At 39.8% G+C, this 14,582-nt stretch overlaps 1 protein-coding gene across 1 annotated transcript; it reads left to right on the forward strand.

Annotated features, from left to right (window-relative positions):
• The first annotated feature begins 2,853 nt into the window (after positions 1–2,853).
• Positions 2,854–14,352, forward strand: LOC117383584 (uncharacterized). Its single transcript, XM_033980784.2, has 5 exons — positions 2,854–3,021; positions 3,207–3,346; positions 6,012–6,234; positions 8,158–8,327; positions 10,428–14,352. The coding sequence occupies exons 1-5, from the start codon at positions 2,862–2,864 to the stop codon at positions 10,575–10,577; spliced, it is 843 nt and encodes a 280-aa protein (XP_033836675.2). The 5' UTR covers positions 2,854–2,861; the 3' UTR covers positions 10,578–14,352.
• Positions 14,353–14,582: the final 230 nt, after the last annotated feature.

Here is a 14,582-nt window from a genome sequence, read left to right on the forward strand (position 1 = left end):
CAAACTCTGTCGGTACGTTCACACCGGTGCGTCAGGTGCGTCGCGTTCACATGTAAAGTCAATGGTGGACGCGCGTGTTAAACGCAGCGTAGTCAAGACGCGCGTCCACCATTGACTTTACATGTGAACGCGACGCACCTGACGCACCGGTGTGAACGTACCATGTGTTGTTCTACCTGCCTGAGTGTAAAAGCTGATTAACTCATGGCTGTGAAACAAAAGTCACTCTGCTTTGATGCGTAGCTTTGTTATTTACGTATAAATACTCAGAGCTCAGATGCTCTCGAGGAGAGACTCAGAGAGACTGATGGACACATGTGACGCACTTTACACTGCGCTGCAAACGATGCAAACGAATTGACCGCAACTATGATCACCTTAAACGTACCTAACAGGAGCATAAGAGTTTTCCAAAGAAGAAGACGCATGTTGATCGTTCGTCGTGATGTGGCTGTCCGGTAGAGAGGATGAGGGGTCTGCTACATGGCTCTGGGGTGAAACAGCCTCTCTAAACACCGACTGAAGCCCGAATGAATCAGCTGCGACCGGTTTGTACGGCACTTCCGGTCTATACATCACTTCCGGTCTATAAGTCACTTCCGGTAAAATCTCAAATCGTACTCGAAATTGGTCTTGAGAAAATCTAATACGTTTGAAGTTTATGAAGGCACACTATGAAGGTACAATTGTTCCAAAACGTTTGAATGTGTAAATTTTGATTTGTACACCGGTAAATAAAAAAATATTTGTTTTTTTTACACTTACAAATATCGTTTTACACTTACAAATATCATTTTACATGTACAATTTTACTAATTTTACACGTACACATATGACAATTACGCTTTTACGAGTTTTGAGTTTGTTTGTAAACGCCACGGCTCATTTCCCCGTGAAGCAAGCAGGGGGCGTTACATTTAGGTGCATTTCCGTCACCTACTGTGCTGGAGTGTGGGCCAGGGTATTATAAACTATTGTAGTGAAGCAACTTTTTTTAAGATTTGTGTCCAAAATCTCCTGCGAATCATTTAGTATATTATTCAAATTATTTACAACCCTTATCTCTTTTTGAAATTCTAGTTTAAAATTATGTCTCTTTGTACCTGTTGCAGTTTACAATAACATGCTCTACTGTTTCTAGCTGTAGTCCACACTCACATAATCCAGAGGGATGTTTACCTATTAAAAACATTGTTCTATTTAATCCCGTGTGTCCTAGTCTGAGTCTTGTGATCCCTACCTGCTCTCTTCTGGATTTGGTACAGTGTGTCTATCTATGAGCCCTTCATCCCAGCACAGCTGCCACTCCAATGTAATTTGAGTTCTGACTATGGCCTTTACCTCTTTATCTTACCGGCTATCTCGGAACCCACATAAATAAAATAATGAGCCAAAGTTAAATCTGTCAACTGGCTTTTATTATGGATCAGACCTGGACGACTGAGGGATTACACAGACAAAACTTGATATATTTCAAGGAGAAGGCCTGGCCAGCTCTACGATGAAATGGTCTGAATAGAAGTTAGTGATGCTAATGAAGCTGAACAAGAATCAGAAGACTTTTTGTTGCCATTGTCAGTGAACACAGCTCACAAACTAGGAAGTCTCTTTGGTTATAAAGTGCAACATAAAAACACTGAATAAGTACAAATAAGGACATGCACAAAGTTAAAAAAGATATGATTAAAATACTTAGAGGTAGATATATACAACAACGTCATAACAACAGTGCAAACAAGGCTTATTAAGGTGACTGGTATTGTAAAATGTCCAGTTTAGTGCAGATATTATAAAGTGTCCATGAGACCAACAGTAGAAGGGAAGAAACTGTTCTTATGATGAGATGTTCTGGTTCCAGTGGACTGCAGCCTCCTGGCAGAGGGAAGTGGCTCAAATAGTCCAGGGCTTGGATGAGCAACGAAACGTCTTCACTTCTACAGCTTTTTTCCAGTTGACAGATTTAAATTTGGCTTTTACTATTTCTACAGTATATACTGCCAGGTGAACCAATGTTCTTTGCTTCTTATAAAAATGTTTCCCCAGATCCAGTATCTTTGGAACTGTCAGTGCAAACAGCAGTGAAATCTGAGTAAATGTTCTGAATTCTCTCATAGACAACCTCAAATAGATCCCCCCTACCTCTACTTTTCAGCTCATTAATATAAAACTCAACATCACCAGAAGAGTGACACAGGACATGGCACTGCAGTAGCATTTCAAAAAGCACATTAATTAAATGGTTTTTTTTTTTTATAGCTTTGTGGTTTATAATATTTCAGAAACAGATTTTAGATACAATTACATCTCTTGTGGTCACTAGTTATCACGTAGCTGATTATCCCTGAGCAAGCTTTCAAACCTTTAACTTTCACTTAGTTTTCTAAAGCCTTTTGGGACGATATACACTAATGGCTCTTCTCCAGGATTCCAAATTTAAGAGACTTTACCAGCAAGGACATCATTTTTGGTTCTCTTATGCATGACAAAAAAATGTGAAATGATTTTAAATGTAATCTTTGTTATGGGTAAATTCTTTATCCACAAGTGTAGGTTCTTAAAAAACAAAAAAAATGTAACAGACGATCTAAATCTTATGGAGAATTGCTAGTATTTATTTATTTATTTATTTATTATTATTATTATTATTATTATTATTATTATTATTATTATTATTATTATTATTATTATTATTATTATTATTTATTTATTTTTCTTTTTTTATTTGTTTCTGTATTACTTCATAATAATCAGACTTTTAATTGTGGAGCTGTTCTATTATGCCACAAATGTTGTATACTTTTATTACCGATAAAATAAAAAAAACACCAAAAAACAAAACAAAACATTGACTTAGTTCCAGGATGTGGGGGTGGGGCGCATTTGAGCTCTGTGGCCCTCAGCAAAAACAAACGAGAACTGCAACTACAGCTGCAGCTTTGACGTTTTTCTGGTGCAGTCCGTTTTTTTTTTTAATCAGACGCTTGACACTTTGCAGAATGTTTGTTGTTGTCGTTGTCTCGCGTAAGTTACCCGATTTCCCATTGGATAACAGGACAGGACGACCATGTATGCATAGAAACCTGCAAAAACATCATGATGACTGCACATTTTTCATGCATTTTGCGGATTTTTATGTTGGAATGTATTTGTTTTTATGTCTGTTATGCTGTTACGTCTGTTTTAGTGTCTTGTTTTTTGCGTTTCAGTGGTGAGCCATTTGTGGACGCCAGCTGCAGCCCAAGAGAACATTTTTGTTATAACATCTGTTCCTGACGTGAACGTGACTTTAAACTGCGCTGCAAAGATGAAGCCGGGGCTCCAGTACTACGCAGTCCGTTGGTACAAGGTAAAACACAATATTTCTGCAGGATTTTTTATTTTTTTCCACTCTTGTTTACATTCTCTCACGATTGTTCTCTTCCTGTTCTTCTTTCCTCTGAGAGTCAAAACAAAACCCTTGAATCCGGATGTGGTCTGTGTGTTTGTTTTTGACATATTAAATAGTTTTTAAAGCTGCAGTATGCATTTGTGGAGGTGGCACGTCACAAAATTCCTCACGTGTCCTCTGTTGTGCATAAATATAGTTAGACCTTTTTGTACAATTGTAATGTTTTTCACAATTTTACTGCTGCCAAAACAGTTAAAATAAGGCTAAAAACAGTGACTGCTTTCATCAGACATGTTATGGTGGAGGCAGTTTGAGTGTGGATGTTTTCAGGTGCTGGTGTGTGCTCACTATGGAGTTGAAGCTTAGTACTCTAGTTGTTCATATGTCTATTTTTGACATATATATGGTTATGATTGGGATTAGGTTATGAGCAGTTAGTTTGTCTTTGCCTGACTTAGTTTCAGAAGTAGAGAAGTGGAGTTCTTTACCAGATCTTTTTGGTATCATTTGTTGTTGTATAGTTACGCTTATTATTCTGTTATAAAATAGACATTGCCTCTTATTTGTTTGTATTTTTTACTTAAGTCCTTGTGGATGACTACACCTATAATTTCTGAATAACAGCTGTCACTGTAATAGGATTAAGTAGAATTACTCTGCAGATACTCATCTCCTCAAGGGACCTGGCTCTTTGAATAAAAACATACGCCACAGAAGGAGGATTGGCTGTGTGCAAAAAAGGGGCGGATCCCAACATGTCTATCATTTAAAGCACCAGCAGCACAAACAACACAGAGCCTCTTTTGTTTTATTGCAAATTGGTTTTAGTCATATAAGCAGTCCAAAGGGCGGAGTTCATTACACTTTCTTGTTTTGTTGAAGAACTGTAAAGATAAATAACTTTTACCATATGAACAAAAATACCAAAAACAGGGCATTTTAAATTCATGAGACAGTGCCTTATTTATTGTGACATGTCTTAATAGACCTGATCCCACTGGCCTTAATCAGGGGGACAAACACAATTCAAAAATACCTCAGTGACAGAATATACACATAAAAGTGAGAGTGTGGGAAGTGAATCTATGAGAACAGTGACTAAAAACACCACTAGATGGCGGTGTTGACCCCAGAACCAAATGGCCCAATTAAAAAGACAGTGAATAATACAAACAAGTATAAAATATGATACAAAAACATTCAAACGAAGGTGCTTGTTCAGTACAGGGTGTTTAGTGGCTTGAAATGTGTAGATCCATAATGTTCCTCATTGTAGAGTTTTTTAAGTGTATTCTTTTTGATAGGTTCACCCTTTTTAACCTATATTACAGTTCAAAAGAGAAGAGAAGAGAAGACAAGAGAGATTATTTTGTCTCAATATTGAGGAGAAAGAGCGGGGAGGCAAAAAACCTTCAGTTACAAATCACCACGCACCCTCTTTTCTGAAGGCCCCCACCGTTTTTCTCCTCCCTTTATTAACTTAGGAACCCTAGTTACAAATGCACTGCTTACTCTCAAGGGATGGGGGGACATACACTTTGCAAGCAGTGTAAAAAACATATGACGAAATTCACAGAGAAATATATTCTGTTTTTGCATTTCTAGAAGGTCACTCTTCCCCTTCGCACAAACATTCTCCCATGATGTTTCTGTTTTAGGGTTTCACAGTGACCTTCTAACCGTGGGATCCTGCACTTTCAAAAGATATTTTCTGCAAGACTCAAGAACAAACATTAGTGCAGATTACATAGTTTACATAGCTGAATATAATGATTATAATAAAGAGTGAACATTACATTACAGTACCTTTAAAATGAACAGTGAGATAACATAATATAACTTGAATATATATTTTGAATCCATCACTTTTTGTGCGATATGTGGTCTGTTCCTTGTGCTTGGTGGCTAGCTGGGCTGTTATTATGGAAATCCAGAAAGTGTCTGGCCATCGGGTAATTTGTGTTGCTTGTGCAGATAATAGTGTTTGTGCTTTTACGTCAGGCTTTTATAAATGTGAATAAATCAACATATAGGTACATTAAGAAACTGGGGCTCTATAGATAGATCTATATAAATCCATATAGATGGATAGATGACTTTATTGTGCCAGAGAGACATTTGTTTCCACAGGCGTCATGACAGTTGTTGACATTACACACCCAACATTTAACACAAAAGACCATAGCCCACTTTACTATTGATGTCACAACCTCAGACAAACACACCGGCACATTGCATCTATATCTAAACACTCTGTAAAACCAGATATGGCGTAGGAAAAATATGTTAAAGGAACTGTAAGTAAGAGTTTGATTTTCAGTTTCATAAACTTGACCTCTAAGTGTCTCCAGATACAAGGTTGAAAACAAATACAGCTTTTACTGATAACAGTTGTAATGCTGATTTATTTTTAATTGCAAAAACATTGGACATGATCTCCCATTTATTTCATGTTTTGCTTCTCAAGACGATTATCCAGTCAGAAAGCAGAATGAGCCTCACACGAGTCTCTCATTTGGGTTGCCAGTTTCAAAGCTGAAGTTGGTTTAAACCTAAAATGACTTTCTCTGAATGGTCACTGCCAGTTTTGCCCAGTTCCGGGTCTAAAGTTTTTGCTCTGCAGGAGACTGGAGTCCCTCGCCTGAGCGGGCTGGTGTCCAAAACGCTCCCTGATGGTCAGATGATGTGGTACGTGGACGCAGACACGCGGGTCTCTCTGGAGGAGGAGACTCTGAACCTGCGGCTGCCCACAGTGACGTGCTCTGACCAGGCAGTGTACCAGTGTTACCTGGCCGCACCTGTGGGGGAACAGAACAGGAAGGGGAGAGTACGCCTCAGTGTAACAGGTAAAGGCAAGTTTATTTGTACAGCACAGATCATACACAAAGTAATGTGCTTTGCAGAATAAGAAATACATTACATTCACAATACAACAAATCAGAACATAAATAATCTTAAACAGTCATCATAAAATGAACATTAAAACGAAGAGTGCAGAATAAAAACCTTTCAGTCGTATGCACAGCTAAACAGAACTGTTTGGAGCCTGGATTTAAACATTGTCAAAGTAGAGACCTGTCTCACATCTTCAGGAAGAATGTTCCAGGTTTTAGCTGCACAAAACTGAAACACTGATTCCCTGTGTGTAGTCCTGGTGTAGTCCTGGTGTAGTCCTGGTGTAGTCCTGGTGTAGTCCTGGTGTAGTCCTGGTGTAGTCCTGGTGAAGTCCCATTCAGCAGATCTTTCAATATTGGCTCTGATATCTGACTCCAGTGTGGGATGGATGCGTCCCTCCCTACTCTCTCTGCATCAGTCCTTTCTTTCCATGGAGCTCCCACCACCCCCATTGTCTCCCATTATGTTTATGTTAATGTATATCCTTCGTTTCTTAATTTTGCTCTGTTTTGCTAAATTGTTCTTTAAAACACAGTTTCTGTTCTGCTCAGTGGAGGGACTAAGGGGTCGATCAGGGGAGAAAATCACTGATCACTGAGAAAAATCCACCAAACTAACCAAAACAAAACTTTAGGGTTAGGATGAGGGTGAGGGCTATCTGTGGACTAAACCAAACCATAATCCTAACCGTAGCCATAGCTATGGTCAGAAGGTCTTGACCTTTACCTAAACCTGACCACAAGAAGATATTTATAACAAACAAAAGTCCTTAAATTATGAGAGCATGCTGTGACTGTCACAGGATTTACTTAAGGCTCTGCTCACATGGTTCACATGGTCACATGGTTCACATGGTCACATGGTTCACATGGTCACATGGTTCACATGGTTCACATGGTCACATGGTTCACATGGTCACATGGTTCACATGGTCACATGGTTCACATGGTCACATGGTTCACATGGTCACATGGTTCACATGGTCACATGGTTCACATGGTCACATGGTTCACATGGTCACATGGTTCACATGGCATGCATCAGCCTCTCTCCTCATGACTTTGATGTTGTTGTTGTCTTTCATTTTTAAATTATAAATATCAAAATGCACTTAAAGGAACTACAGTTGTTACAGTTTTGAAGAAGGTATTACAATCACAACTGAACCTGTGTGTCCTGAGCCTGCAGATAGAGTCACATATAAGTATCATTGCATTTTGGAGGTTCTTTCACATGAGGCCTGTCCATAAACTGACACTCACTGAGCTGCAGAGACTGCACTAGCACTGAGTCATGATTGGCTGCAGGTGCTGGGGCTTAGACCATTCAGATTAGAGAGAATCCTTTTAGGTTTAAACCAACTTCAGATTTCAGAGACTCATGTGAGGCTCATTCTGCTTTCTGATTGGATAATCATCTTGAGAAGCAAAAATGACTAATTTGTTCATAAACAACTTGCCTGGTGTTTTTGTTATTAAGAATAAATCTGCATTTCAATAGTTGTCAGTAAAAGCTATATTTGATTTGGACATGCCTCGCTCTTATCTGGGGACGTGGATACATAGAATTGTATTGTCCCTTTAAATAATACTGCATGTGGACAGTTTTATAGTGCTTTTGACAGATTCATGTATTTTTTTAAATTATGGCTTGGTTTGGTGGGAAATTACCTGCGGTTCTGGAAGTAAAGTTTCTCATTAATTTTTCCCATATAGAGGTTCTGAAAAAATTTTATATTAAAACTTTGAACTCTAAATATCTGAATTTTTCCAAAAGTCTATGGGAAAAATGAATGGGCAATGTCCTTCTGGAACCAGAGCGGGTCACTGCTCAGCTCCAGTTCCTGTTTAACACATATTTCTTGTATGTTTCAGGCTGCCCCACAGTTAAACCAGCCCACACAGTAGAAGCAGAGCAGCACAGAGGCACTCACATAGAGAGCACCCCACTGGAGCCACAGGGTTTGCTAAGGAGAGAGAACCTCATCTTGTGTGGAGCCATGGGACTGCTGCTCTCTGCTCTCATGGTTGCTCTTTTCAGCTTCGTAAGTGTAGCTCCTCGTGAATCCATTTAACCAGCATTTAAATGATCTGAGTCTCCCTCATTCAGAAACACACAGCGCTTTGTGCACGAGTTTCATTTTTAAAGAAACAGAACCAGCAGTGTGAGCGGGGCTGATTATACATTGGCCTTACCTGCTTTTTTATTAGTGCTACATGATTTTTGGAAGAAAATTGTGTAATATGGGCCCTTAAAGGTAAATCAGTCAAAAAATCACAATAACATAATTTTCTGAACTATGTTATAATGTTGTTTCCTCATCACAAACAGACCTGGAGTTGTGTTTTGTTTCATTAACACATGTTTAACACACAAACCCTGCATATTTAGGCTGAGTTCTTCTCTCAAACAGAAAACACTCTGTTCCACCTTGTGATGTCATGTGGTGATACAGGAAGTGCTCCACTGTATTTTTAAACTCCACACACCTTCACTAGAATCATTTGGATCATTTCAGTCTTGGTATTGTCCATCTCTAGTGAGCAAAAGGTAAAATGAGCTGTTAACTTAAAATCTCTTCATGACATCACAAGGTGGAACAGAGCATTTTGAGCTTTGGAGATGTAACAGACTAATAATAAAGTGTTACTCAAACATGTGTGAATGAAACAAAACACAACTCCAGGTTCTAAGAATCCTATGCGTTTCAGAACATGTTTGTAGAGGTCTAAACCACAGGGAGGGCATCTGACACACAGAAACCTTTAGCTCTCAAATGTGACAGGAGATCACATAAAAAACACCAGACTACGACTACGACTACTGACTGTAGAATACTTACTGTAATGACTTACTTCTTTGCTTTGCCTGGGATGTAGAATACACACTTCTGGGTGTGATTGACAGATGGATTAGCCAATCAGTGACAGTGACATAGTCCACCTGTATCAAAGCAAATATGGCTGCTTACGAGGAAGAAAAGAAAAAGAACTAAACTGTGTTAATCTGGGCTCTTTTATTTCACTTGTATCACTGAAAAACACACATCTGATTTGATGGGTGTGTTTGACTCTGGTTCGAGGCAAGACAAGGGAAAAGGTGACCAGACTGATCTGACCATCCACCCCTGGTTCCAGAAGTAAATTCCCCATTTATTTTTCCCATTGACTTTCCAAAAAAAAAATTAAAAATTAAAAAGTTTGAAAGCTCTGGGCTAATCAGTTCTGTGTGAACTAATGATCTGTCATTGTATTTGCAGTTCATAAAGTTTCAGAAACAGACTTTAAAGTTATTAAAACATTTAGCAGAATTTTGTGTTTATACCTGCTTTTTGGACTTAAAAGAGCCACGTTATGGATGTTAGTTTGCCAGGGATCCATAATACACACTTCTTTACTTTAAGAAAATGTCTGGTCACTGGTGAATCTCCCAGAATTCAGATGGCTGTGATTGACAGGTGGATTAGCCAGTCAGGGACATGCTTGGTCTGTATCAACATAAATATGGCTGCTTATGAAGAGAAAGTTCAAAAATATCACAGGACTGAAAACATGGTGGATTTCTGCAGAATCAATGAGCGAAGCACTACACTCTGTTAATCTGAGGAGTGGACTGTTAATGTATTTGTAAATGATGGTGACCAATGAGCTCCTTTGTTTCACATGTGTCACTGAAAAACAAATCTAAACTAATCTGATTGGACGATCATATTTGGTTCTGGCTCGAGACGCGAAAGAGCGAATGTGGAGCTATATCTCTCTGTATTTTTATACAGATTGATTGATGAGTCTGGATTTACCAGGCAAGATATTAGTTAGCACGTAGCTGGTTAGCTTCTGCAAGGTCTTTGAACTCTTAATATTTTAATTTTTTGAAAGGTCTATGAGAAGAATCTATGGAAAATAAGCTTCCAGAACCAGAGCGGACTTTGAAGACTTTGAATTTGTGTCTTCAATTTGGTTGTGATTCTAATTTAGCATTTGAGTATTTTAACATCATTTTGGTGTAAGATCTTTCCACTCAACTCATGACATAAATAGTCCAATGTTTTGAGGCTTTTTCCCCCTTTAAGATATTAACTCTCCTCTGACACATTAGCAGCTGTTTCTGTTTTTATGAATGGTCTTTATTTTGTCATCCACAGAGAAGCCTGAAGAAAACATTATGGACCCAAAACAAAACTCCGGGAAAAGGGCTGTACCCGGATCCGAACTGTCTGCCGGAAAAGCAAGATTTACTCTGGATCCGGATGCTGGGTCCTCCGCCAAAGAAATTAGAACCCACAGCAGCTTAAAGGCGCCAAATTTGAACTTTACTTTTCTTTACTGTCAAACTGCTACAGTAGAAATGTATAACGCCAGGCACCCACTTTTAATTTAGCATATTTTAAATGCTGCCCTTGCAAAGTATTTTGCACTTAATAACATTCTTAAAAAAATGTGCATTGGCTAATAGCTGTATTGCTATTATCGCTGTAAAAGCACTTTAAATCTAAACCAGGGAGTAATCTAAGAACCAGGGACTAAACCAGGGCCGTGTTGCAGGCTTTGTCAGTTCCTAGAGGTGGTTGGTAGTAGTGACTTAAATTAACGTGGGTAGTGACTTAAATTAACAGCCCAGTGTAAAATCTGTAGACCACGAGGACTTTAAGAAGACTTTGAGATAGCTTATTTGTTTTCACTTTTGTGGTCTGTTCTTAAGAGAATACTAATAAGTAGGGCATAGTTGTACTGAAACATATATTTGATATTACGTCCAAATGATTATGGTTAAGGTACACGTTACTGTCCCTGTAGGGAAATGCATTCTCTGCATTTGACCCATTCAGTGTCACTCTTCCCAGGAGCAGTGGGACCCATCTCCAGGTCTTGAGCTGGTCTTGGTTAGGACTACCTTAGGTGGAGGATTTGCACCTATGGTGCATGTTTTGGGTTGATGGGGGAAACTGTAGTGCTCTCAGGAAACTCACCCAGACACAGGAAGAACATGCAAACCCCACACAGAAACGCTTGGGAATTGAACCAAGAACGTTCTTGCTGCGAAGCAAGAGTCATAGCTACTCAGTACTTTGTTTTTAATACTTCCCCTACTGTCCCTGAAGTCCTCAGAGTGTGAGATGGTTCATATGGCACTAACATGTGGGAAATGTTCTTTGGTTCTGGTCCATGGAGAGAGTTGTTCACAAGCAGAGCTCCTTTAAAGTCTATTCTTTGAGCCACAGGAGCCAGAGACCTGAGCACAGGACACATGTGTGAAGTCCTGAGTACTGGTTCTAGCAGCAGTGTTCTGGATCTACTGCAGCTGTCTTTGGAGAAGTCAGTGAGGAGGCTGTTACAGTCGTCTAATCTACTGGAGACTAATGCATGGATAAGTCTCTCCAAATCTGTTTTTGACATTATACTAAAAAAGCAAATATGAATAGGTGGAGGTATAAGAGGCATAACTGAATTTTGAGATTTTGCATGAAGCATTGAAAGCAATATAAGAGACCTTTTTTTAATTAAACCAGGACTAAACCAGGACCAAACCAGGACCAAACCAGGACCAAACCAGGACCAAACCAGGACCAAACCAGGACCAAACCAGGACCAAACCAGAACTAAAACAGGACTAAATCAGAGACTAACCTGGTCTAAACTGAACATTGAAGTGGTTTTAAATGTGGAATTTTTCATTTTATTCTGTTATATTTTTAATAAAGTGAAAATTTACTGACTTCACATTTTTGACAACTTTAGTGTTCATGGTTCTTGGAGAGACTCTCACCAACACTACCACTACTAGTACGACTACTATTACTATTACTACTTCTGCTACTATTACTATTACTACAATTTTTTATTTTTTTAAGATCCTAGCCCAGAGTTTGCCAAAGAACCCCCCCTTGCTCACCTGTACAAGTGGAATGTAGGTGTGAGCTTCTAGACAGGTGACCCAGAAGAAGAGGAGCAACACGGTGGAGGAGCAGCCTGGTGAAGGAGCAACCCAGTAGAGGGGCAGCCTGGTGAAGGAACGAACTGGTGAAGAAGCAAACTCGTAGAGGGGCAGCCCGGTGGAGGAGCAGCCCGGTGGAGGAGCAGCCCGGTGGAGGAGCAGCCCGGTGGAGGAGCAGCCTGGTGAAGGAGCGACCCGATGGAGGAGCAACCCGGTGGAGGAGCAACCCGGTGGAGGAGCAACCCGGTGGAGGAGCAACCCGGTGGAGGAGCAGTCTGGTGGAGGAGCGACCCGGTGGAGGAGCAGCCCGGTGGAGGAGCAGCCCGGTGGAGGAGCAGCCCGGTGGAGGAGCAGCCTGGTGGAGGAGCAGCCTGGTGAAGGAGCGACCCGATGGAGGAGCAACACGGTGGAGGAGCAGTCTGGTGGAGGAGCGACCCGGTGGAGGAGCAGCCTGGTAAAGGAGCGACCCGGTAGAGGGGTAACCCGGTGGAGGAGCAGCTTGGTGGAGGAGCAGCCCCATGGAGGGGCAGCAGTCCCGTGGAGGGGCAGCAGCCCGGATACGCAGGACTTGGCCTGGAGTTCTTAAATGGCCTCACCTGCTAATAAAAACTGGGGCTCTGTGGAGTAGCTCTATGGATCGGGCTTAGGGTTCTGCTACAGTTCTTAAAGAAATGTGATCCATTCTTCATTTGTTTGATTTTTTGAGATGTTTAGCAACACATTTCAAGCCTTGGCTCCTCTTCCATTTGTTTTATCCATTGCTTTCGTTGCCTGGCTTCCTGTTTTTTCCCTTTTGATTTCCAGTGAAGTCTGACCTTTTGACCTTTTGAATGCTTGAATCTTCCATATTTCTTATTCTTCGTCAACACTTGTTTGATCTTTTGGAGATGGTGCTCAATATTGTTGGGCACATGCATCTTAGTTTTAATTCTTCTGATGTTAGATGAGCACTTATGGGAACCCCCGTGATCCTATCAGACAGTTTTGAAATGCTTCAGTCACGTAGCGCTGTCTTTATGATCCATGTCTCTGATCCATACAACAAAACGCTCATCACTACAGGGACATCTTCATTTCTAGTTTGTAGAAATCCAAATCGCAGACAGTTCAGCGGCTTGTTTAGAGTCGGCAATTTTCTATTTGACTTCTCTTTGGTGATCACCATCAGCATTACTACTACTATTACTACTACCACCTCCTCACCCACTGTTCAAAATAACAACAAGCAAATATTCTTAATTCAATGGGAGAGTTACTTTTGAAAGAACCTTGGTGGTATCTTTTCTGTAAGTATTTTGCCTAAATGATTGCTGACTTATTAAAATACCCCCTTCTTAAACAATTCATGTCCACCTCTAGACTAGAAAAAACATTTTGGAATAAATAAAGATAAATAAAGAAAGTGTGTTCAGTGGCCAGCAGAGGGCAGCATTGAGCTCTATCTTCTGAATATGCTTTTATGATTTTCACATGTTATATTTTAGCCTTTAGCCTTTAAGCTACCCTGTGAAATCTCTTGTGCACTGTGTGAGATCCTATATTACAGAAAAATAGAGCAATGTTATAATGTTGTTACCTCCTGTGTTTTGTTTCATTCACACATGTTTGAGTAACACTTTATTATTAGTCTGTCTACATCTCCAAAGCTCAAAATGCTCTGTTCCACCTTGTGATGTCATGAAGAGATAGTTTTTTTTTAAGTTAACAGCTCCTTTTACCTTTTGTTCACTAGAGATGGACAATACCAAGACTGAAATGATCCAAATGATTCTAGTGAAGGTGTGTGGAGTTTAAAACCACAGTGGAGCACTTCCTGTATCACCACATGACATCACAAGGTGGAACAGAGTGTTTTCTGTTTGAGAGAAGATTGATTCCAGCTCTCACAGATGAATGCTGTTGTTGTGTCCTTGGGCAAGACACTTAACCCAGTGTCTGTGTACACTGGTGTATGAACGTGTGTGTGAATGGGTGAGTGGTTCCTTGATGTAAGGTGGAAAAGCGCTATATGAACTAAACCAGGACTAAACCAGGACTAAACCATGACTAAACCAGGACTAAACCAGGACTAAACCAGGACTGGTCAAAATGCACAGTAAACAAATAAATAAATTGAATAAAGAAGTAAAAAGCTGTAGTCCAAACTGTTGAATATCATAAAATCTCTAAAGATAAGACAAACATTTAACTTTTGTCACATACAAAACTAAAATCATTTGAAGGCTAATTAAACTAGCTAAAGTACTTTTAATAACATTGCTAAGATACTGAATCATATATTTTGAATGAATGAGGTCATGAAGTTTGGCGACACGTGCCTGTTTAGCAGCAGATATGTTTGTAAAGTTCAAACATAAGGAAATCA

This window comes from Periophthalmus magnuspinnatus, chromosome 16 (genome assembly GCF_009829125.3).
Source record: "Periophthalmus magnuspinnatus isolate fPerMag1 chromosome 16, fPerMag1.2.pri, whole genome shotgun sequence".
Taxonomy (NCBI): Eukaryota; Metazoa; Chordata; class Actinopteri; order Gobiiformes; family Gobiidae; genus Periophthalmus; species Periophthalmus magnuspinnatus.